The sequence below is a fragment of the Vulpes vulpes genome, chromosome 6, assembly GCF_048418805.1.
Source record: "Vulpes vulpes isolate BD-2025 chromosome 6, VulVul3, whole genome shotgun sequence".
Lineage (NCBI taxonomy): Eukaryota > Metazoa > Chordata > Mammalia > Carnivora > Canidae > Vulpes > Vulpes vulpes.
The window spans coordinates 9,086,708-9,111,692 of record NC_132785.1 but is presented as its reverse complement, the minus strand read 5'-3'; the positions used below and the strand labels follow the sequence as shown (position 1 = coordinate 9,111,692).

At 35.0% G+C, this 24,985-nt stretch overlaps 1 protein-coding gene across 4 annotated transcripts in view; it reads right to left on the bottom strand.

Annotated features, from left to right (window-relative positions):
- The window catches only part of VWA8 (von Willebrand factor A domain containing 8), a 340,735-nt gene that overhangs the window by 119,878 nt on the left and 195,872 nt on the right, over positions 1-24,985 (bottom strand). For all 4 annotated transcript variants that reach the window (XM_072760629.1, XM_072760627.1, XM_072760630.1 and 1 more), the window contains 7 exons: positions 24,306-24,381; positions 22,263-22,398; positions 19,746-19,865; positions 16,851-17,056; positions 15,465-15,616; positions 3,204-3,312; positions 1,456-1,594 (listed from right to left, as the gene is read on the bottom strand). In XM_072760629.1, the coding sequence (XP_072616730.1) occupies positions 1,456-1,594; positions 3,204-3,312; positions 15,465-15,616; positions 16,851-17,056; positions 19,746-19,865; positions 22,263-22,398; positions 24,306-24,381 (938 nt within the window). The remainder of the gene's footprint in view (positions 1-1,455; positions 1,595-3,203; positions 3,313-15,464; positions 15,617-16,850; positions 17,057-19,745; positions 19,866-22,262; positions 22,399-24,305; positions 24,382-24,985) is intronic.

Sequence of the window (24,985 nt, the reverse complement as noted above, 5' to 3'; positions counted from 1 at the left end):
GGAAATACACATTAAAACCACAATTAGATCCCACCTCATACCAGTGAGAATGGGGAAAATTAACAAGACACAAAACAACACATGTTGGAGAAGATGTGGAGAAAGGGAAACCCTCTTGCACTGTTGGTGGGAATGTGACCTGGTACAGCCACTCTGGAAAACTGTGTGGAGGTTCCTCAAAGAGTTAAAAATAGACCTGCCCTACGACCCAGCAATTGCACTGCTGGGGATTTACCCCAAAGACACAGATGCAATGAAACGCCGGGACACCTGCACCACAATGTTTCTAGCAGCAATGTCCACAATAGCCACACTGTGGAAGGAGCCTTGGTGTCCATCGAAAGATGATGGATAAAGAAGATGTGGTCTATGTATACAATGGAATATTCCTCAGACATTAGAAACGACAAGTACCCACTATTTGCTTCAACGTGGATAGAACTGGAGGATATTATGCTGAGTGAAGTAAGTCAATTGGAAAGGACACACATTATACGGTTACATTCATTCAGAGAATATAAAGAATAGTGAAAGGGATTATAGGGGAAAAGAGAGAAAATGAGTGGGAAATATCAGAAAGGGAGACAGAATATGAGAGACTCCTAACTCTGGGAAATGAACAAGGGGTAGTGGAAGGGGAGGTGGGCGGGGGAATGGGTGACTGGGTGACGGGCACTGAGGGGGCACTTGACAGGATGAGTACTGGGTGTCATACTATATGTTGGCAAATCGAACTCCAATAAAAAAATATAGCAAAAAAAAAGCACGTATTTTTATTCAACAAAGCTGATTTTTAGGAATACACAATATTCAAAGAACTTACAAGAGGAAAAACTTGCTTCTGTATTTTCACCCCAACGATCCCCATCTAAGGCAAGTGAGAGACTTTCTCCTTTTCCTCTGTCACCACCTCTGTTTAATAGGAACTTAATAACTGCCATCAATTGAAAACTTCTGCTAAGCCATACCCAGGGAACATTGCATGAATCAGTAGGTAATGGCAACAGTCCAGAAATGTAGATGCCAAAGTTCACATCCCTTATTTGCCGTTCTTTACAATAAGTTTAGCGACTACAAATCACTCCAGCCCGGCTTTTGTGGTTCATGCAATCATCAGACTGGAATCCCAGCCCCCAAATCCAATGTTTCTCTTTTTCTTTTTCCCCTTCTATTCTTAGCACATGCCTGGGTGTGTTTAACTTTGTGCTACAATTGTAATGAGAAACAGACATATGCATACAAAGTTAGCAGCGCTTATGTAGATTCCACAATAGTATTTTGTTAGGTTGTTACAGGAAATTAGTTCTAAATTACATACAATTACTATCCAATCCAAAAATGACACTGTTACTGAATCTATCATAGACTCCTTGATGTTTAGAGGTTCTTTTAATCCCTCTTAAAAAAAAAAAAATCAGTCCAGGAAGGAAAAATCAAAAGAATAAATTGACATACCACGTGATGTAGCAATGTCACAGATTAAGTTAATTTCATCCAATGGTAACTTCCAGGAGGCACATTCTTCAGTAAAGGTTTGGGATCTTTCTTCATATCTTTCTATTGGATATTCCTGTATGTTTATAAGTGCTGGACCCTAAAATAAAGTAATTATCTGGGTTAAGGAATTTAGGTGGTTACCAAAATGTAGAAAAGCTAAAGTTCCTCTAAAATAGAGTTTAAATTCAAAATACTCAACGTGTTGAATTAACTCTTCTAATTATTTTGACTGCCACGGTACCTATAACAATAATGATACCATATACTTGCATTTATAAATGCTTTCGTTTGTGCTATCTTATTTGACTTCTCACTTTCTTTTCTTTTTATTCACAAAATATACCAGATATAAAATCCCACAGGATCTCTCATTACTTCATTCCTTCTTAAGCCAAAAGTTAAGTTTTGAACTCCAAGTATTAGGACCCAGGGCTGTCCCAAACAGGAGAATAATGTAAATGTATCAATCAGGTTCTGATATAGTTCCATTGTAAAGAATGATTATTATATCATTATATAGAAAATAAGGGCAGGACCTAGGTCTTTGAAATAAAATATTTAAAAAATGGAATTTGAAATAAAAAAAATGCTTTCTGATAACCACTACTTTTATTTATAAAACGTAGACTATAACACACACACATAGTGAAAAGTATTAAATATTAACATAAGCAGGCAGAATTAATTTAATAATGTTATTTATATTAGGGCTGGGTACTTAGAGATGAGAACTATATAGAAAAACTATATAGATGGAACCAGAGTTTCAATATCTGCATGTTGTACTGTCCTTAATTTATCAAAAATGTCTGGGTTAGATACTGGCTCTTGTAGCATCCCTGCCACACTCTACCTCGCCCCTTTCTATCTAGTCTGTATCTCAGGAGCTGGAAGTCTAGAAACTACATTCCTCATACTCTCTTCCAGTAAGGGTTCTGGATATGATTCAGGTCCTGCCAACTAAATGCACTTGAATGGTCCACAGGTCAAGTTTGACCCACTGCCTACTTTTGTAAATAAAATTTTATGAGAACACAGTCATGTTTCTCTACTAAAATATTGTCTAAGGTTGCGTTTGTGCTACCACAGCAAAATTGAGTAGCTGCAACAGAATCTGTACGGCCTCAAATATTTTCTGTTTGGCTCTTTACAGAAAAAGTTAGCAGATCCTGCTTGGCCACATAGCTGCCAGCAACAGGGGTGGTAGTAGAAGCAGGAACATTGAACTTGAGACTAAAAATCCAGTGGTGGCCCATTGACTTCTGTTTCTTCTGTCCTTTCTAATGATTTTATAAGCGTCTAATTCGTCACAGTAAATCCCTTTCTGCCTTAAATACAAAATGGAGTTTCTGTTCCAACTACTGATGACTGATACTTCTTCCCTTTGCCTCTTTACATGACAGCAAATATCATGGAGTAACTGTCCTAGGATAAAACACAACATACCAAAACTCATATACACACAACATACCTGACTCTAGTTTAGGTTAGCTCTTAGGAATTTTATTAGCCATTAGTAATTACATACATTGAGTATTATTAATTATTAATCTCAGAGGCCAGATTGCCCTGAGAGTTGGAGCAGAAGCTAAACCTAAAATAACCTCAGAACAAGTCATTTCTGAGATTGTATGGGTTTCTTTCCAGGGAAAATATAGAAAAATCTGTAACATTCAATATTTTAATGAAGAAATAATGGTATCAACCTTTATGTCTATATGGTGAGTTTCTGCTGGACACAACAGTTTTTGTATTCCATTTCTTGACTGACCAATTGTCCAGTAGCCCATGAACGTCTGCTCTGGCAGAGGCAACCTGGCAAGGATGATTTGAAAAGTAAACATTTCTTCTTGTTTCCAAGCCATAGTAAAAAAAAAAAATAACGAGCTATTATCAACCACAGAAAAAATTTTTGAAGAATGCTTCACTTACAGGTAAGTTATACTTTATTTTATGAAAAGGTAGTCTACAATACAACATTTAGAATATAGTTTAAGAAGATCACACTCCTGCCATTTGCAATGACATGGATAGAGCTCGAGAGTATAATGCTATTGAAATAAGACAGAGAAAGACAAATACCATGATTTCACTTACCTGTGAAATTAAAGAAATAAAACAAGCAAAGGGAAAAAGAGAGAGAGGGAGAAATCAAGAAACCGACTCTTAACTAGAGAACCAAGTTGATGGTTACCAGAGGGGAGGTGGGTGGAGGGACTGGGGAAATTGGAGATGGGGATTAATAAGTGCCCTTGTCGTGATGAGCACATGATGATGTATGGAAGTGCTGAATTGTAGATCTGAAACTAACTGTAAGTTAACTAACTGGAATTTAAATAAAAACTTAAAAAAATTCTGAAACTCAGAAGGTAAGGTCCTATTCTGTTTTTACTTTGATGATAAATATAATTAAGGTTTACATATTTTTTCCTTGAGTTGGTAAAATACTTAGTGACTTAACACCTCAATTCCTAGTATAGGAAGGATATAGAGAAAAAATGAAGCAATTCATCCATTTTTAAAGTCTATTCTATTATTTTGGAATCAAATAAATACTACACAATACTACCAGTCACATATTTTTAAGTTTTTAAGAACACCATTATTGTATTCTCTCTTTTAAATGTAATAAAAACACATTTCTGTGTCAAAAGGGTAGATCTTGAAAACCTGTTGCAGACTAGAATCTCTTTCTCTTTATTCAGTGAATAAACAGCATTCTTCACTTGTTTTCAGCAGTTCACTAAAGGAGAATTGAATCTCCAAATAGAGAAAGAGAAAACAAAAGGACACACCTAATTTTCGTCTAACCTAGAATTTGTGTAATAAAATGCAGGAAGCCTGGGTTCTAGTTCTTTCATTAACTAGCTCTGCAAACTTGGGAAGGGAAAGTTGGCTAATTTCTCTGAGTGTTAATTTCGTCTTTTGTGAAATGAAGGGGATGATCTGCAAGGTCCCTTGCAGCTTGAGGAGTGAGTGGAGGGAAATATCAGTGCTAGATTCCATAGTCTTACATTACCTTGGTGCTCTGGAGTGAAAGTAAATAATCAGAATGAAAATACCTATACCTACCAATAATCAGTGCCCTGGCAGACAAATATGCTTTGTTAAAGCTTATAAAAAGAGCCTCTAAATGCTTCTCAAATTAGCTCTTTAAAGACAACAGAAACAGTTACACATCTTGAAATCTAATTAGAAGTGGACAATTGCTTTAAAAACTGATCCTTGGTTGACAGGTTGATATCTACCCTTAAAAAATTGATCAAAAATAGCCTTTAATCATCCCACAAAAATATACAGATGCTTAAAAAAACCTTCATCCATTTGAGAAAAAGTAACTTTATTCAACTTGCAGTTCTTATGGATAATTTCTGAGATACTCATGAAATCTGGTTTGAACTTGAAAACTCATTCTAAATAATACTCATGGAAATTACAGGCTGCCTGGCTCCATCCAAAAATACCACTAGCTGTTTGGTTGGTGGCGTATGGGAAGGGCCTTCAGGTACCCCATATAGAAACTATTTTGGAACCACACAACAAGATTGCTGTTGGCAATAACAGCTAAAACTGAAAGATACACGTAGGGTGTTCTGGAGTCAGACAACACATGGACTCCATCCTGCTCCTTGGGAACATGAAGTGTTTTCTCCTAAGACTTTTCCTGTGGGCTCCAGACTGGTCAACTAAAGTAAACCAAAGCCCATTTATTTTTCACTACTAGGTCCTCCCAATAAGCTGTGGAAAAAATCTAACCAACTATTTCCCCTTATCTTCAATAAGTCAGTAGTCAGGGGGGAGGGGAAGCATTGTATTTGGGTGCATGAGCAAGCTTTGGAATTGGAAACATAATCAACATTAATTTGGGGCTAACACTAAACAAATAATCAGGTAGCAAAAGGCCCTACATTCCATTACTGAAATCTGTCACCCAACTTGAACAACACTTGAATTGTTACACCTGATTTCATGGAAACGACAATGGTATTTTCCATGATTTTTAGGTCCTGACACTTGTGTTGTTTAACTCTGTTAAAGTCTTGGTTGGAATGATGTCTGGATTTGATTTTAGTAGGGAGGAGGATGAACTTAAGGCCTATAAATAGCACTACTTTTTAATCTTCAATGTCATTCATGAATTTATGTTTTTTAAAACAACGAAGTATTCATATGTTGTGATGTTTCTTAATCCCTTGTGGAAGTATTAATAAAGATCTGGAAGTGAAAGTTTTAACTAAAAGGTGAATACCAAAAATTATGACTCAGATCAAATTATAGCACTTGAGTAAGTTATAGAAAGCAAAAAAAAGATGTTTTTCTAAACATGCATACAATTCATAACATGATGCATATGGACACCAAAGCTGAGTAATACAGTCTGAATGACATGCAAGAGATTTGTCTAAGATTGTTTCCATAAAGAGGTGAGCTGGGGTTTTAAAGAGTATGCTCTGGCAAATTTCTGCCTTCTCTGAACATTTGCCAATACTATTTCTGGAGTCTGAAAGAAACAGATGAAAAAGATTTGGATCTTTTTAGGGGCATTATGCAATTGAAAGTTGTTGACGTACCTATTAGCAACAATTCCTAAAACATCTCCTTACCACAAGAACTACTAATTTTTATCGGGAGAGTGGAACCCTTCAGGGTAGTTCCAACCAACTCTCAAAACTTCATCAATTACTACCATCTTGGAGAAGAAAAAGAACTCCGATTTTAGCAGTCCTCACAAACTCCTGAAGTTTTAAATCTAACCTCTGGTAAAAATTAGGTTGGACTGTCCAACTGAATTTACTAGAGCCTTTCATAGAATAACCCCAACACATAATTTTTCACTTTTGGCTCTTAATGCCTTCCTCTTCCTCTCCAGCCAATTTAGGCCTTAGCCACCTTGAACTGCCAGCTGCTCTTCCTGAACACACACTATGTATTTTCATGCTTCCATGAGGCTATTACCTCTTCCCAGAACTCCTCTGCTATTGCCTCTTTGGTGAAGTCCTTCTCATTCTTAAGGCCCAATTCAAACATCACTTTCCTTTGCATCTCTTGCCCATATTTCTGTCTGAGCAGAATGAATCTCTTGCTTTTCTGGGTTTCCATGGAAATCTGCTCATTTGGAACTTTTAGAAACTTTTATTTATTTTTTTTAAAAGATTTTATTTATTCATGGCAGAGAGATAGAGATAGAGAGAGAGAGAGAGAGAGAAGTAGGCTCCATGCAGGGAACCCAACGTGGGACTCAATCCCGGGTCTCCAAGATCACACCCCAGGCTGAAGGTGGTGCTAAACCGCTGAGCCATCGGGGCTGCCCCTTTTAGAAACTTTTAGAATATAGTTCTGTAGAATTTGCAATTTTAAAATTTAAGACCTGATACAGAATAAAGATTTACAGAGCAAGATCAGAAGTGAATCCCTTGCAAATATTTATATTTACTAAAATAAAAAGCATACTTATAAAGAGAAAATAGAAAAGCCCCCTTGAAATACTTTAAGTAAGTAATAATGGATATTACCATTTCCCAGTTACCCACCCTCATTTACTAGAAACTTCTGAATCTCCTTGCCCTAAAATCTCACACATCGCTGGCAAATTACTTTTGTTTTGCTGCAAATGCCATGCACACAACAACTACATATAGATGCATTTCCTTTCTTTGCCTGGCTCTGCATTAGACTTGATGGCTTTCACTTTTTTAGATTTGCGTACTTCTGTCACCTAGGTCCTGCTGAGGTCACAGAAATGAAGAATAATTTGGATGCATGAGATGGACAAAGATTTGGGGGAAACTTGGTATTCTTGGCTGACAGTTCTCAAAAACATGTCCCAATAATCCAGAATGCCACTGTGTAGTCTTAGCGCTGGTGCCTCGCGTCACTGTGCCAGAGCAGACACTGGCAGCTTGCTCCACACATCTCTGGCTTTCTTCCTCCTCGAAGAAGTTGCCAAAGTATGGTTCTGGGGCTTAAGATTCCTTTCTCTCATCTTTCTTCAAGTTTTACTGCAAAAACTTCTCTTTTTTTCTGCCATCTGCTTTACAGCCACATGTATTTTCTAACCTTAAATTCTTCCCTTTTCTAATCATCCACATCAAGAATGATTGGGATTGAATCTTTCCCAGTTGGAAATTTCCCACCCTTCCAACTCCCCACAGAGAACCTCTGTTATTTCCCACAAGAAGGACTCATAGGATGAGATAACCCTACTGTGAATATAGCACTTTGAATAGAACATTGCATGGCGAGGTTGGCAGTTTTCGTGTTTCCCCAGCGAGATGAATTTATCAAGGGTAAGGCTTATATCTCACTTGAATCTTTGACTCTCTGGTACTCAGAACCCATCCATTCTGCCACTGAAATCTCTCTTGCTCTTGGGCCTCCTTTCCTTCCTACTGCTATAGGCCAGTCCTCACTGATCATCACCTGGATAGCTGCAGCTGCTTCCAGACAGGTCTTTCTGCTGTCAGCTTCACTGCCTTTCAGTTTGTTTTGAAAAACAAAACAAAACAAAACAAAAAACAAAACAAAACAAAACAAGAAGACCCGGAAAAAAACCCAAAAGTAATCTTTCTAAATTATGCATTTGAGCATGCTACTTTCTGGCAGAAAATTCTTCTGGGATTCCCTGACTCTTTTCTCCCTTTTAGGCCCATCAACATGGCATGCCCTCACTTCGCCCTTTGAGTCACCAAACTACTTACAATTTCCAAAATGCACCACAGCCTCTTAAAACTGTCTCTGCCTGAAGTGTTTTATTTGACTAGAGAGGGCCCAGTAATCCCTTAAGTGTTCAGCCTGGTTAATCCTCCCTGACTCTCCTAGAGCAGAAGGCAGCAATCCTATGTCTCTGATTCTCTCTAGTGTGCCTCTCACATAACACAAGTCACTCTACTTGAGGGACCTCCTTGAAGGCAGATATGAAGCCTTCTTAACCTTTATATTTCTGACTCCCTACCTCGTGTTTATTGATGTAGGAAACAAAGGCAAAAGAAAAAAATTAAATTTCCTTACTGCCTACAGTCCATTGACAAGTCCTTGAAACAGGTAGAGTGACCTTCCTCTGGGAGCTCAGCTGCCTGGATGTTGACAATTTGCTGAGGGCAAAAGGCCAGCCCCCCAGGATCCTGTAAGTCTTTAACATACAAAAATTCCTTTGGAAACTTCCTTTTCTCCATCCACCAAGATGCAGGTTAGCAATCATCCTCCAAGCATATGGCCCACTAATAGACAACTGAAGGGTCACATGACTGAGGGTTTACTAAGCAGTAATAAATGACCTTTGCCTAACAACAGCTAGCCGCCTTAGGATCCTGGAAACCTTGTTTCCAAAATACCGTGGAAGGTCTCAAGGATTCTTTCTTGGCCATGGGCTCCGAACCTCACCACTTCAAACCACACCATTTACCACATAAATGCTCAATGCTGTTTGTTAAATAAATCAGTGCTCGGCTACCTCAGAAGTGCCAACATCTTTACCAACTTGTTTCTCATCTCAAGACCACCACAGCATTCTTCCCCCATTGCATTTTGACTGCATGACTCAATAAATGATGCAAACTATTTTGCAGTTGTATTTGGAAGAGTTAGCTATAGGTGGAGATTGGGGATTTCTATGCAGGCAAGTGACAGATATCACTTGAAAATGCTTAAGGGAATCCAAGGATAATTTTGTAAGACTGTTTAAGATGAGTATGAAAGAAGACTCATAAACCTTAATGATTTCTATGTAGACTGATTATATTTTAAATTTTTTCTGCATCTTCATAAAGGAACTGAAAGCAAACGAAATGGCTGTGAAGCTACTTTATAACATACCAAGGGAATATGGGGCAAAGGGTATGAAACTATAAAACCCAATGCCACTCTTCTGCTCATTATAGTTCTGGGATGTCATTATATAAATCTTATTACTTTTGAAAACTAAGAGCTTTTTTATGAAATGAAAGTAAATCATCATGCAGAATGGAACTGCACACCTTAAAACTCCAGGATCAGCACTGTGGACTCATTTGTAAAAACCAAGACTATAAAAAGAAAATTATAGCACATATAGTTTGGAAAATGTAAAGAGAATCACAAAACTTTAAGAAGAGTCTTAATTTAACATGATAAACAGTAAACTGATAATTATTCCTATTTTCAAAGATAAACCTAATTAAATTACTCCAAAGAGAGGCCCTGGCTGCAATGTTCTCCTTGATGCCTCTGGTACCCCAGAATTGGCTTTGGTCAGAGAAGCAGCTGCTATTGAGGTTCCAATTACACAGGACATTTCTATGTCTTTAACATAGAAAACCAATTCTAGACAGATACCCTTTGAGACATTCATTATAGATGAAGCTGTTCTGTCTGCAAATATGCACAACAATTTTTATTTTTCCTGCTTTGAAAGTGTTGTCTTCCCTCATTCGATATGTTTATGATGATGTCTACCAATGCATAAATTTACTTATATTGTGTTGAAATGCAATAGAAATGCCTGCTTAATGTGATTTCTCCTTTGCTATTGGGAAGGGTGTCAATGTTAAACCCTAAGGGCAGGCATTACAGTGTGGTGTCCCCAAATATGGCAATTTCAGAATAGACCTTTACTTCATTATTTTTATTTTACTTAAATAAGAAAACAAAATGAATAATTCCAGTGCCCAGATAGTTGGTAGACATTTAAAAAAATAAAATATAGAAAATAATACACATTAGAATATTAAAACAGTACAGAAAGTGGGGCCTCCTTTCTCTTCTGCAGGGCCTCTCTCAAAAGCAATTACTATCGATAGCTACCAATCTATTTTTAACTTGTTTAAAATGTGAGTCTATTTAAAAAGTTTAATAAAAATATTGGCTGGGGAGTCAGCTGAATAAGCGTCTGACTCTTGCTCTCAGTTCAGGTCTTGATTTCAGGGTTGTTGAGTTCAAATCTTGTGCTGGGCTCCATGCCGGGTGTGGAGCCTACTTAAAAAAAAAAAAAAGTTAAGAAAAATATTAGCTCATAAGGACCTAGATCTTATTAATTCAAAGTTACCTATTTTGCCTGAAAAATGAAATTTAAAAAAATTTAAGAAAGCATATGAAGGCAGAGAAAATATAGATGTCAATAGGACATTGGAAGTAATTACAAGGGCATGGAGATTGCTTAAGATTCCTTCTCTTTCCCTCGGCATCTCCTCCATCATGCTCTCTCTCTCTCTCTCTCTCTCTCCAAAAAAACCCCATAAAAAACAAACCAACCAACAAACAACAAAACTAATTTAAGAATAAACTAAGCTGCATTAAAAAAGAAATCAACAGAGTTGATGACAAAATATTTAGAGTAAGATGGATGATCATTTAAGTATTTTATAGACATGTGTGTCTCCTAGGGAAGACAGGGAAAGAAAACCACAGGATGATAACTTCAGAGAATAGAGATAACTTCTCTGAATGTTTGATTTATTTGGAAATGATCACAACCTTTGAGAAGAGTCTATAAATTAGTTTTGTGTTCCAAATTAGGAAGGAATAATGGCCCGTCTGTTTTTTTTTTAATATGGCAGACAAAGCCTAGTTTTTATTGTTCAAAATGGGAACAATATGTTTTTATTATGTTTTATTTCATGATCCTTCACTATGTCAAAAAAAAAAAAAAGAAAACTAAACTGGGAATGAAGGGTCTCTAAAATGATCTTTGTTGTGCCTAAAGTCCATGCTAATCTGCTTTTTGACTTACTTTTCATTGCACAATATCACTGGGGACTTGGGACCCGCCCCCAATCTGAATCTATTATAACTCTATGAAGAATTTGTATATTACACGTGTATGACATCATATTCAATGATAATTCCAACATGCTTACTTAAAATCTCAAGGACCTTTTAAACCAATTACAGCAATTTTCAGTATCCAAGGACTAACTCTGATTTATAGTTTGGATACCAATTTTATATTTGTACTTAGATGTTTTTCTGTATGTTGGTAAATTGAACACCAATAAAAATTAATTAAAAAAAATAAAATAAAATAAAATTATGTATATGCATATTATCTGCCCCTTATTAGCTATCTAACCTTAGGCAAGTGACATAACCTCAAATTTCTCATCTACAAAATGCAATACTAATATTATATGTATATATATAACATTATATAGGATAGGTTTGTTATGAAGATTATCTAAATTCATGTAAAGAGAATGCCTGGAAATGTGCTGGGCACATAGTTTTCTGTAAGTTGCTTTCATTACCATCATTAATATGGTTATTAATTAACATAAACATACAGGTAGAGTATATTCCATTATAAATCTATGAAATGACAATTCTCTCATCTTAAGAAATGTCAAATTGACAGTGGCATATAAATTTAAGAAAAGATATTGTATAAGTCACTTAAAATTATGTCACAAGATACAGATTTTTTTCTTCCTTTGAAGCAAATGTTTCTCCAGCATGTTGAGTTCATAAACTACTCTGAAACACATTTTTAAACTTAGAAGAACTAATGCACTAGCAGTATGTTTATTTCTAAATAAAAGAAACTTCAGAAAAGAAGCTCATTTAAGGGAAAAACAAGAAAACTCTGCTTTGAAATTTATTATCTATCTCTACTATAGTAGATAATCATTATGCCATTGGTTGGATCTTTGGACTTAATTATGTATGTGTGCACTCATTTATTACCCCCCCCCCCCAACAATGACATTTGGAACTCAATAGCTCAGGTTATTTTTTTTAAGAGCCTGAATTTTGACCCAAATCCTTCTATCTCTACCTAAATTTCTCCCAGTGTGTCTCCTTATTTGGCCACAGCTACCTGGCCTATCCTATCTCATATATTAGAAACTTAAAAGGGAACGATGATCAAAAAAAAAAAAAAAACCTCTCAGGAAGTACTAGTGGGAAGAGACCAATGTAACGTGAGGGTCTAGGTGTAATTCTGATCTCAGTACTAAAAATTAGGAATATATTGTAGATCAGAAGAAGAGTTGCATTATGGCATGACCACACAAGGTAAAATAACCACCTAGTAAGACTTAGCCTAAAAGTACCAGGTTTAGCCAAGGTTTATTAAAGACCTTTGAAAATCTGCAGAGATGAGTGATAGGTACCATCTTGCACCCATTAGGAGACAAAAGGGGAAGTGACAGCATCTCTTCTGGGAATTCACCAAAGAGCACTAATGCAACATCACTAAACAGCCAAAATATATTCTGATTGCAGCTGAGGAAAAAAGTGCTGTAGAAGACTGTACAAACAGTGGTGTAGTATCATCTGTGCCCATGTGAAAACTTCCTTCTTCTACAGTGCCTGCCTTACATCCCATTTTAGTTATATACAGTGGGTAGCCAATTATTTTCCATCCCCGTCTTGAGGGTGAATGTGAACACTTTATTCTGGACTCAATGTAATTTTGCTCCCATCCAATAAACACTATGGTTGGATTAGGGAACAAGATTATGAGGCTATAGCAAGGATTTTTTATTCAGGGCAAAAGGATATTAACAATAATTAAAACATTTTGTCTTTCTTTTTTAGGAACAGAAGCCCAATGTGGATCTTCTTCACTGACATAGTATATGCAGAGGTGGGCAGGAGCAGCCAGGAAGAACTGGAAGAACTGGTCTAGTGAAGTACAATGTTTATGTCCTTATGGGGCAAAACTTCAGAGGTCTATGTGATTACTATTAATGGTGTGCTACTCTAAGGAGAAAAAAGAAAACGTTAGTATCAAATTCTTTCTTATTTTTGTTTTTGCAAGGAGAGAAAATTAAGGTTACATTAAAATGCAAAGGATGTTAGAATAGGAAGGATTCTTATCTTAATAAAGTTCCCCTTATTAACTTTATGAAAATGACTCTATATTCAGGCCTTACTAGGACAGTCTTATTTTACATCTCTTTTTACAGAGTTACTATTAAATGTACCCCCTTCCATCGTTAAACATGGACTAATTAGAAGCTAAAATAATTACCCTATCTGTAATAAATGCCCTCATTTTACCAACGGGCTAAGATCTGTTTCTCCAGCACTGATCTGGCACACAGGTTGAATACGTGATGAACTGCTAAATTCCTAGGCCATTGCTTTGTCACCTTCCCATGCTACCCTAGCAAAGTACAGGACGGACTATTCAACAGAAATAGACATATGGAACCTGTGGATTTCACTTAGAGGGCAAGAAAATGACATCACTACTCTTCAGCTGCCCAAGCCATTGAAATTTACCGATGTGGAAAAAATGTGTGAATGTGCAAACTGCAGTCTACTATTATCTCCAACCCAAGGGAAAATTCACTCATCTATGAGACTATTTTTAGCTATATGCAGTGGGTGGACAAGCGGTTGTTTCCATCCCCATGTTAGGCATGAGTGTGACCATCTTGCTTAGAGGCTCAATGTACTATTTCCACTCACAAATATTAGAGTTAGAATTAACTTGCCATGGCAAGATTTTTCAGTTTAGAACGGAAGACTAATGAATACGCTAAACAATTTTACTTGTGCTCCTTAGAAACCTAAAATGCCAACCATTTTCTTTCGATTGACCTTACCAACTGATATGTATTTCAATTTTTATTTCAAGTGTTCAAGCATCCAACAGTTATTTTTAAATCATAAGCCTGGCTTCCATGAAGCCAGAACTCTATAGAAATTTGTTAATAGTAATAAAAGCCATCTTGTTTCCAACTGAAGATAAAGATATAGTTCATAAAAAGGAAGTAAAAAAACAGAAGCACTTATAAGAAGTTTGCATAATAAAGATAATTTCTTGAACTCTCTAATATAGAGGGCAAACTAGTTTCACAATGCCTACAAACACCGCTAATCAATCAGTAAAACAGTATTTTAGAGAAAATTGTATTAGTAACTGACACCAAATGACTCTTTTAAAAAAAATTACTCATTCACTAGTAATATAAGTCAATTCACTGATCATTTCAAACATAACTCCATCTTGTGCTTTACCATAAAAGGGAAATATTTGTTTCTCTTTGAGAATCCTTGAAAAAATTCTTAAAGCTTTAAAAATTTATTTTTATCTATATATAGCCTCACAAGTTCTTATTATAACTTTAAGGAATAAATGAGTAAGGATGATAAATACACTTAGGATATATATGTATATATATACGTATGTGTGTGTATAGCTGGACTAATCATTAATTTATACTTAACAATTTTTTTTCTAAGAAAAGTAGAGAGTGCCTCCTATAAGAGATTAAAATTAAATAATAATTTGAAAGTAATTACTGTCCCTTGAGAATTATGGTAATTGATAAGAAAAGATAGCATTAGATGCATTATCAATTAAGTGATACAAATCTAAAACTGTTTTCTAGTGAATTTGCACTGACTTAATTACTAATAAACTGTATCAGCTATCTTTCCGGTAAACATTATTTATAAGATTCTTTACTAAGGTTAAGTACGTAGCCTATAATTTCAAAATAAAAGGCAGGGAATTGGCCTACATGAAACAAACCCACTTGTTTTCACTACTTCTTTCTTTTTCAAGCTGAAATAAGTAACCAACATTCTCAAGTTAAAAGATTATAAATTTAGAAAACGATCACAACAGAAAAATATATGGTGACATAAATAAGATCATCTTAACTAAATACATATTTTCCCTTTATGTAGTTTTCATATTTGTACCATGATTTTGCACTAGATTAGGAAATAATGAGACTCACAGTAATTCAACAAAAGGACAGAGACTGTTAAAGAAACAAATATTTCCCTTTATTTGATTACATTACATCTATTCATGAGACATTCAAAATAATTAAAATTCTCAATTTACAGACCTATAAATAATGCTATTTGACTGAAATCCAGCCAGCAAATAGCAATATGTATGTGAAAAGGTTACTCATGGAATTTCCACACTATCCCAGTTTAGTAGCACATAACAGTAGACTCAGAATTATCACCATTTCAGAATCAGAACAATAACCCCTAAGAGTATTTGATCAATAATGAGTTTGCCTTACTCCTTCGCCAGCTGCACATTGGTTGGTTTTGCTCCGATAGGTATCCCATATTTGTGCAAAGTGTTAATCAAAATCTCTCTCATGTCGTTGTTGTACGAATCAAAGTCAAACACATTCCTAACCACACTGGAGAGACCTTCAGTGGGAAATTTCTGTATTTAGAAAAAAAAAAACCCTTATGACACATGTGATAAAACATACAATATAATAAAGATTAAAAAAATGATAGAACAATAATGATTGAATAAACTTTAGCAGATATTTATGAACCTTTTCTGGTAACAAGATAAGAGGAATATATACATTTTCCTTTGTTTGCTCTGATAACTTAGTATTTTCCTTTTCAAATAAATATTAGAATTTGAGGGGGAACACTTCCTTCTCTCAAATGCTAAATCAATGCTCTGATCCTGTTTGGTGACTTTCATTGCCTTTAAGATGAGTAGTAGATTGACTAAATAAAAAAATGCTATTTCCATAGAAAGAACAGTGTTGGATATCTATATAGATTTAGAGAAGTCACAGATCTGTGAGTAAATGAAAGATAAAGGAACAAGAAAAGAAGAGAGGAAGAACATAGAAAGTATAGTAAATAGACAAAAAGGGAATAGCGGAAGGAAAGAAAATATTACTAACAGCGAGATTTACACTGGCTGTGTACTCTGTGTCCTCTACTGGCTCTGTCTTGATTTTCTTTAGGCACAGGGATCAGAGCTGGGCTTTTCATGGTTTAATACACAGAATGAAGCTTTCTATTTTCCTTTCTAGATTTTCCTTAGAGGACTGGGGATAGGTCAGAGGTCAAGAGTCATTGGGTTGTAACTTTTTGCTAAGAGACTATTATTTATTATAAAAGTACTGCTGACCTGGGTTTTTTGTTTTCTTCACCAAGGTGGACTATATATTGTACATGGCTACAATGGATTGCATTTTCCTGTCCATTTACTGACTTAAAGAACTTTCTTGCAGTATTTACAGGCATATAATAGTTACTTCCTACTGAGTTTTCTATTTCCGTGTCTTTAGTTTTCAAAATGAAAATATTTTTCACTCAGATACAACATGCTTATTGTATAAAGTCCAACAGTGGTAAAGTTTCCCTGCTGTCTCACTCTCTTGTCTTCCTTTGCCTTCCCCAAAAGACTCACCAAATTTCCTAATTCCTTGATGATGGCCATGGCATAGAATTTCACCTAAGTCAATTCAAAGGCTAACATAAACTGTTAGTCTTCCAGATTTAAAATTTAGATTAAAACACTTCATATTATATAATCTGAATCAGTATTATATCTTAGAAATTGAAAGACATGGTATAAATTAAGCAATCTAAAAACAACCAAGATTGATGGTTCGTTTTAAACCTTTATGCACTAGCATGTGTCATACCTGTAAATGCTTCACTATGTTGACAACTTCTCTGGTAGAATAAGGATAGTTAATAATGCCCTGGTCAGCTAAACTCCTCAGCTCTCCAAAGGCAGCTACAAGCTTCTCAAGGATGGGCTCGGGCACATTTGGTCCATATTGCCTGAGCATTTCGAGCTCTGAATGGGGTTTGGGATTATCAACTGCATGGCAGCTAAAAATATCACCTGTAGGAGAAAAGATTCACATTGAGCATGCCAGTAATCCGTTATAATGCCATAGGAACTATGGAATGGTCATTTAAAGAGCCATTGGTTGTTCACCAAAGCACTTCTATTATTAAGCGTGTAAAACTGCACAGAAAGCCTGTGCAACAATAGGATGGTATAGAGTAGAAAGCAAATCACTGAAGCAGAAAAAAAGGAAATTGAATGATGTGTGGTTTATTCCTCACAGATTTATTTCTGTTAAAAAAAATTATATAATATTTGAATACAATCCCAATGGGAGATACTCAAATAAAAACAAAAAAGAGAAGACTCCCCGTGTCTCTGCCAATCCCACTCCCTCTTCCATAGGCAGCCAGTATTAACAGTTCAGTGTATTTGTTCTTCAATACCTGCATGAGTCTTTTTAAAAATGCATAAATACAAACCTATAGTTTTGGTGATTTATTCCTTTTCTATTAATTGGAAAATACTTTTCATATGGTCCTGAGACTGCATTTGTAACACATGTTGAATATTTTCAGAAATTATATACACCTATCGTGTATATACGATACTTGTATATACACGTGTGCTTCTTTATGGATCCAGAAAGAGGGAATTAGTAGTGCTGCTCTATACATAATTTGTATCTTGTACAGATTGCTAGAATACACTTTGGAAGTTAGTTTTGGAAAAGGAAGCCCTCAGAGACAATGTCTAAACTAAAATTAAGAAAAAGGAACATAGAAATATTTCAATATAATTTAGGCAACTTGAGATTATCCTGGAACAGTATAACCTATCCTTAAGACAGATGATTTCTCATATTAAAAGTTCACGTAATTTTACTGATTCACAATCCAAGAAACCAGGGGCCAAAGGAAGTTACAGTAAAGAGATATGCATTATTTAGCATGTTCATTTTAAAAAGAACTTTCTAGTTCTTAAAAATCATTCAAATTATAGGGGCACCTGGGTGGCTCAGTTGGTTAAGTGGCTGACTCTTGATCTCAGCTCAGGTCATGATTTCAGGCTCATGAGATTGAGCCCCATGTAGGGGGCTCAGCATGGAGACTGCTTAAGATTCTTCCTCTCCTTTTCCCTTTGCCCTTCCTCCTCTACTCATGCACACACTCCCTCTCAAAGAAAAAAAATCATTCAAATCATAATTTATCATTATTATGTATTTATAAAAGTAACTGAATAAAATGCAAGCCATGATAACTTCAAGCTGGTATCTCACAGACTACACACATTTGAACACAAATATGAAGTACATGTTTTTTGCTGAAAATCAAATATAATACATTAACCCTTTATTCATTCATTCATCAAATAATTGTTAAATATCTCCCATGAGCCAAGTACTATTCTAGGAATTTTATACATATCAGTGATCAAAAACACAAAATTCCCGTCCTTATTAAGTTTATATTCTGAAAATGAACAGTAACTATAAATGTTAGAAACTGTATGTTTCCAAGAGAGAAAAAAAAGAAGAGAGAAGCACAGCACAGGACATCAGAAATGGTAATGGTTGGGGAGCTGAGTCAGGTAGGTCTTGTTGAGAAGATGACATCCGAGCAAATGCAACTATTGGTAGAGAAAGAACATTCCAGGTAGAGGGTTATAGCTAATAGCTAATATATAGCCCTAAGGCAAGTGTATCTCATATGTTCAAGAAGCAGCAGGAGAGTAGAGTGACTGGAAAAGAATGAGTGACGGGAAGAGCATCATAGAACAGAATGAACATGAAGTCAGAGAGATAGACTCTTCTGTAGAAATTCTATATGTGTATAAGCATATTCATGTATATACCTCCTTCTTGCCTTTTTTTTTTTTTTATTAATTCAAATGATAGACCACTATTATGGTTATTTGTTTCACTAAATATATCTTGAGGATTGTTTTTGTTTCCTTTAATCAGCATAGGTAAAATTATCCCATTATTTTTTTTTTTTCACTGCTGCACAGACTCTATTATGTGGGTATTATGGAATTACTTTATCCAGTCTCATTTGAATGGACATTTGGGTTGTTCCCATTGTTTGGCTACTTCCTGTAAACAATGCTATATTGTCTATCTTTGTACTTAAATCATTGTACAGGTAATTCTCTTGAATAAATTTGCTGATATGGAATTGTCAGATGAAGAATCCTACTAGAAGACTGAGCCTGCTTCATATTGAACATGAGAATTATTGGTAGCTAGAATTACCTCCTTGCCATAGAGAAGTCCTTCTAAAAGTCTCCTGATGATGAAGTTTGTGTAAGGGCCTCTCTGATCCATGTGAATCAGTCACCTCAGAGCTGGTCTCAAATCCTTATAGTTAATGGGGATGTGACAAAAACCACACTACAAACCATTCCTTATTTTGTGCTTTACTGCAGGACCTTTTTTGTCCTTTTAGTGGCTCCAAACAACAAAGTATAGTATAATAGTTTGAGAAAACAGGGTCTGGAATCAGACAGACTTCAATTTGAAGCCCAGTTTTAACACTCTTATCTAAGTGACTCCAGAAAAAGTGGATCCCTCTGAATATCTGATACTCTCCTTCTCTAAAATGAGGATAACAAATATTCTCACCAGGTGGTTATGATGATGACACAGCACATGCAGCATTCAATGAGACCCGCTTCAGCACTGCTACTAAGACATTATTGTTACTGCTATTATTTTTTTTATTGTTTTCATTAATGTTTTTACCTAAAGTACCGAAGAAATCATTGCCTAAGAAAGGAAATCCAGGTCTGTTGGCCAAGACAATCATTCTAAAATCAGGATGAATCACAATAACGTTTTCTCTTCCACTGACATTAGCAGAATCTGAAAAACAGAATTTCTATTTAGTCTTTATTCATATTTAGTAATTCTTAGGAATATCAAGTGATGGCCTTGAAATAATGTAAGCAGTCATGTTGTTAAGTCATAAAGAACTCCAAAACTCTGGTTGTCATAATTTGGTTATAGGGGAAAAAAAAACTTTCTTGAGAATTGTGCTTAAGAACAGAATACTGATGAAGCATCTACTGAATTTTACAGGGACTTGTATTTTTATGTAAATTCAATGTACATCTAAAAAGCAAACTTGTCCAAATATTGTTTTGCAGTATTGAAATTTGGCTTGAGGTGCTATTATTTCTCAAAAAAAGAAAAAGACAAAGAATCCATAATGAAGAATAATCCGAAGGATACTTGAAGGACAATCCAAATATCCTTTGGATTTCATAAGATCAGTAGCTGCATCACTTTGCCTGCCATCACGCAGCAAATGAGTGATTCCTTTTTCCAATTATCTACTCTGAAACTTAATATAGAATAAAGCCCTTGAGCACCTAGTCAGCTCATTAGTGCAATGTTGACATATTTCCAATTAAAGAATTCTACCTTGGTTCTTAAAATAAGTAACTGCAAGTTGATGGAAACTTCCTTTGTGCAAATGTTTAAGGCAGTAAAGAAACTGAATATAATATTCTACTGGCTGATGTACATTTCAGATAGAACTGCTAGTCTAGGCGATAATTTCAGATGGTAAAAACTTTATTGTGGTTATTTTGAGAAGGAATGCTTGTCATCTGGGTTTATTTAAATTCCAGCCTTAGGCTGTCCATCTTTTAAAAAGGATAGCTGTGAAGCACCTGCAGTTTTACTTGAGATGACTCTGTATGAATCTACACTTAATCTTTTTAAATATAATCTTTCAAATATGCCATATATTTATGCACTAAATACAATTAATAGTCTTAATGTTTGAGCCCCGTTAATTTTAGTTGTGGTGGATAAAAGGGTATGTGTCACAGGCAAACTTTAGTTAATTAAAATAAAAATGGCAATTAAAAAATCAAAACTGAAAAAGGAAAGAAAATGGAAAACACAGCTCTAGAAGTGATGCTTTAAGAAACCATGTTCAGAAGAGCTTCAGAGGCTCTTGTGTTTAAAATATTGTGTACAATCAAATTGGAGTTTAAAAATTAGGATGACTCCTTTTCTTCCAGACTACTCTTCAAAAATACATTAGAAAATGTAGAGGATCACCAGGAGATAATCACTCTTTAACTACAATTTTGTTTCAGCAATTTTTTTCTTGTTTTCTGTTCAATGTCTTCAAAATACATCTAAAAAGGGCAGACAGATTCTGATCCTGAGAGTCTGAATGAGATCTTCATAGGAGGTAGTATCCAGGCTAACTCAAATTCTCATTTTTCCCATAAATTCACTGTGAAGTCGATATGTTAGAATATTTTTATTATTTATATTTATACTTGTATTATTTATATTGTATGCTAGTTTCCTAGGCTTGGAAATGGCCATCTCCCAATGATAATGTCTAAGAAGAACCTCTCTACTGAGGCACTTGTACATTTTCAATGGGGTTTTCTTGACATATTCTCTTTGAATATTGAAGATTTTAGTTCTTAGTTTCAATTTGCTTGGTTACTCTGCAATTGCCTATATGTATTTTCAATGGCTAGTTACAGATGTTCAAGTCTTCTCATCACACAAAAATTTAAATTAGAAACTAGAAAATATTCTCACATTATATCAGACAAACAATTTTTCTTTATAAGTTAAATGGACAAATGAGACTCATCAATCTACGGTTTTTCTAACAATAAGGAAAATAAATAAATGAATGAATGAATTGAATATAAGAAGATAGTCCTAAGCACAGGATAACTTCTTCCTGAGGTAGGGGTGTATGGGTGTGTGCACATGTGCGTGAATGCATGAGTGTGTGTGTATATATACACAAGTGCACACATGGATTCAGATATCTATGAAAAAAAAAAAAAATATATATAACATACAAAACTCCCTGGCAAGTTTTTCTAATTACTGAGTAATAATAACATTAATTTTAATATTATAAGTCATAGAAACATGCTAGAGATTTTAAGAAATCCAAATAATAAGAAAAGAAAACAAACTGCACAAAATAATGGAGAGATGAGTATAATAAGATTATAGCTGGTATTCTCAGAGTAGAAAAATATAAAGCTGATTTGTCTTAAAAGTACTATGGAAATTTTTAAAGGTGCTCTCTGGCTATAAAAATGTGAAACAAAGATTCAGATGTACTGACTTTTAAAAATGACTGTCAACACAGACAGTTTCAGTTATACTGAATTTATGCTTGTTGCTTGTAGATTAGTCAGCTAAGTGTGTGATTTGATACCAAAGATGTAAAATCTGCATATATTGAAAGCCTTTTTATATACTCACTTGCAACAATGCGTCTTCCATCTGCTAGAATCATTTCTCCATTTTCTACTAGAGTTTTTAAAATACAGGTGACATTTGTTGGGGCTTTGTCTGCCTCATCTACCACCAGAACATGACCCAACTTTACTGCTTTAACCTTTAAAGACAGAACATTTATCATAAACAAAAAAATGAAAGCAAATGTTTTAAAATTTTTATCACCATTGCTTTGGGTTTATAATAGTAGCTAGTTTTATTTAAGTTATGGATATACTACCACAAAAAAAAGTATGTAGCAGAGCTGGAAACAAAATTTATGGATCTCTACCAAAAGTTTCACATAGTTACTAAACTGTTAACTCTGCAGTAATCACTTTATTTCCCTTTAGCATCATAATTATTCCTATGTTGGTGATGTCCATATTTAACACCCCAGAGTAGTGTTTTAGAGGAGATTTAAAACAAGTATAACGAATATAGAAATTAAAGTGCCATGGGAATTAAGAAGATTGAGACATCACAATCAAGAGTAGATATTAGACTACTGCATTTGTTATAGCTCTAGAAGTACAGGATTTTAATAGATCAGAATGGATGGTGAAGACATAAGTATTCAAGATACCCACGTGGGATTCATTGATTCCCTAATCAATGGTCAAACTCAAGAAAGCCTGAGGCATACTGAGGGAAGAGTGAATATGAGTAGTCTATCTTGGCTGAAGCAGAGGTTAAATGTAAGAAAAGAGAATGGTCTCAAAGGGTAGATCAGGTTTCTGCTACAATTTGATTGCCAGACCAAGAAATATGTACTTTATCTCATTAAATAATAAATACATAAAGATTTATGAGTTCAGGCATGATAGGAATGAAGCTTGGAGCTACACTTTAGGACATTCTATCTGGCAGCAATATGCAAATAGACTAAAAGGGGTTTACTATAATAATTTGGTAAAAAAGTGGTTTGGGGGACCTGATTTTAGGGGAGGAGGAATGGAAAAATGGAAATAGAAAGTATTAAATTGATCTGAAGAGTTTTTGGAGGTATAATCTACAGTCTTGGCAAGAGATTAGATGGGAAGTAGGGAAAGGAAAAATAGGAGACTGTCCTAGGTCTTTGGTGTCTGAATAAATGGAGATATTATGAAGAGAAAGGTAAAAGCTAGGATAACCTCTTAAAACCATTTTAAGAGAGTAGATGGGAGAAACACTCAATGAATTTAAATGTAAAACCAAAACTTATTTTTTTAATAGTAAGAAATATCTCAGAACATAAAGTGAACCATATAATAAATTTTTCTCATTATATAGTTTTGGCTAGTAATTTTAAGGAAATACAGATTGAGAAATAGATGATACCTCTACCACAAATATTTTATTCATTCTTAAAAAAAAGCTGATTCAGGCTTTTCTCTTTAATTTTTGGGTAAAAATAAACTGAATTTTTAAGAGGCAGAAAATAAAGAGCTTCCTAACACTAATCCCCACCCTCCCCATCTCTGTTCAGGAAAAGTTAGGCACAACCTGGGAGAATTCAGAAGGGAGATTCTAAAGACTTTAATCACTTCAAAAACCTCTGGACCACCAAGGTTCTCATGTGGGTCTATTTGTGCCACTGACACAAAGGAGTTATCTACACAGAGGGACAGGCCCAGCAGGCCAGGATCTTATGTGAGAAGGTGAGGAATGGCTTTTTCCAGCTACCCAAAACACGGGGCTAATATTTTATTCATTAAAATCATTTTTAAAAAATCCTAGAAGCATTATCTAATTCTAAACTCTCATATTTGAAAACAGAAAACATTTTTTTAAAAAAATTCTGGAATGATAAAGAAATCATTAGAGGATTTCTATCATTCCCTAAATCACTCCAAAGAGCAAAAAACAGAATAAGAAAACATTTTATTTTCTCAATTATTTGCATTTAAACGTTCACTTCCCAAATGACATATGAATGAGTGTTTTTCAGTTAAGACTGAAATCTTACAAATCCTCTCTCAAAGGCTGAAATATAATCATCATTGAGAAAAATACAGTTGAGAATATTTATACAGTTAGATTACTAACCAAAGGTGAGTCTTCATATACAATTAGTCCATCTTTAACAGAAGGCTGAAGAGTAAGGGTTTGTACTGTGGTGTCCCTAAAATTAAGCCAAAACATTTTAAAGTTAGTAAGGAAATACAATGACATGAATAAAAATATTACACATTAATACTTCTTTTCAAGTTTCTGTTCACCATTCTGCTTTTTGCAAAATAAATAGCAATAAAACTCCATTCAGCAACAGTAAATACACGTAAAGTAATACAGTAATACAAGGTACAAGTAAAAAATTACAAGGGCTTGGGAATCCATCTAGGTTTACAGATTATCTAGGAATTTCCTTTTTCTTTCTAGGAATTTCCCTTCTGATCACTTCACTCCTCAAAATCACCTCCTGACGGTGAAGAGGAGAGATTAAAATATATGTTTGCACTACAGAAATAATCGTTTTAATATTTGAAAAGCATTTTGACAGTAAGTTCAGTGATGACTGGTGTGTTGACATCATGGCTAATTAAGGTAACTCTGTGAATTACACATTCTGGCCCAACTTGCCATCAGTGTGTGCAAAAGCCAGACTGTCTCACCTCTCTCCCAGAACTGTAGATTTTTTAATAGTAAGGCAATCCATTTCATTTTCTTAAATCTATTTGCAAGTATGTGCCAGACCTTGCTTTAGATCAGGATATTCAAATTTTCAG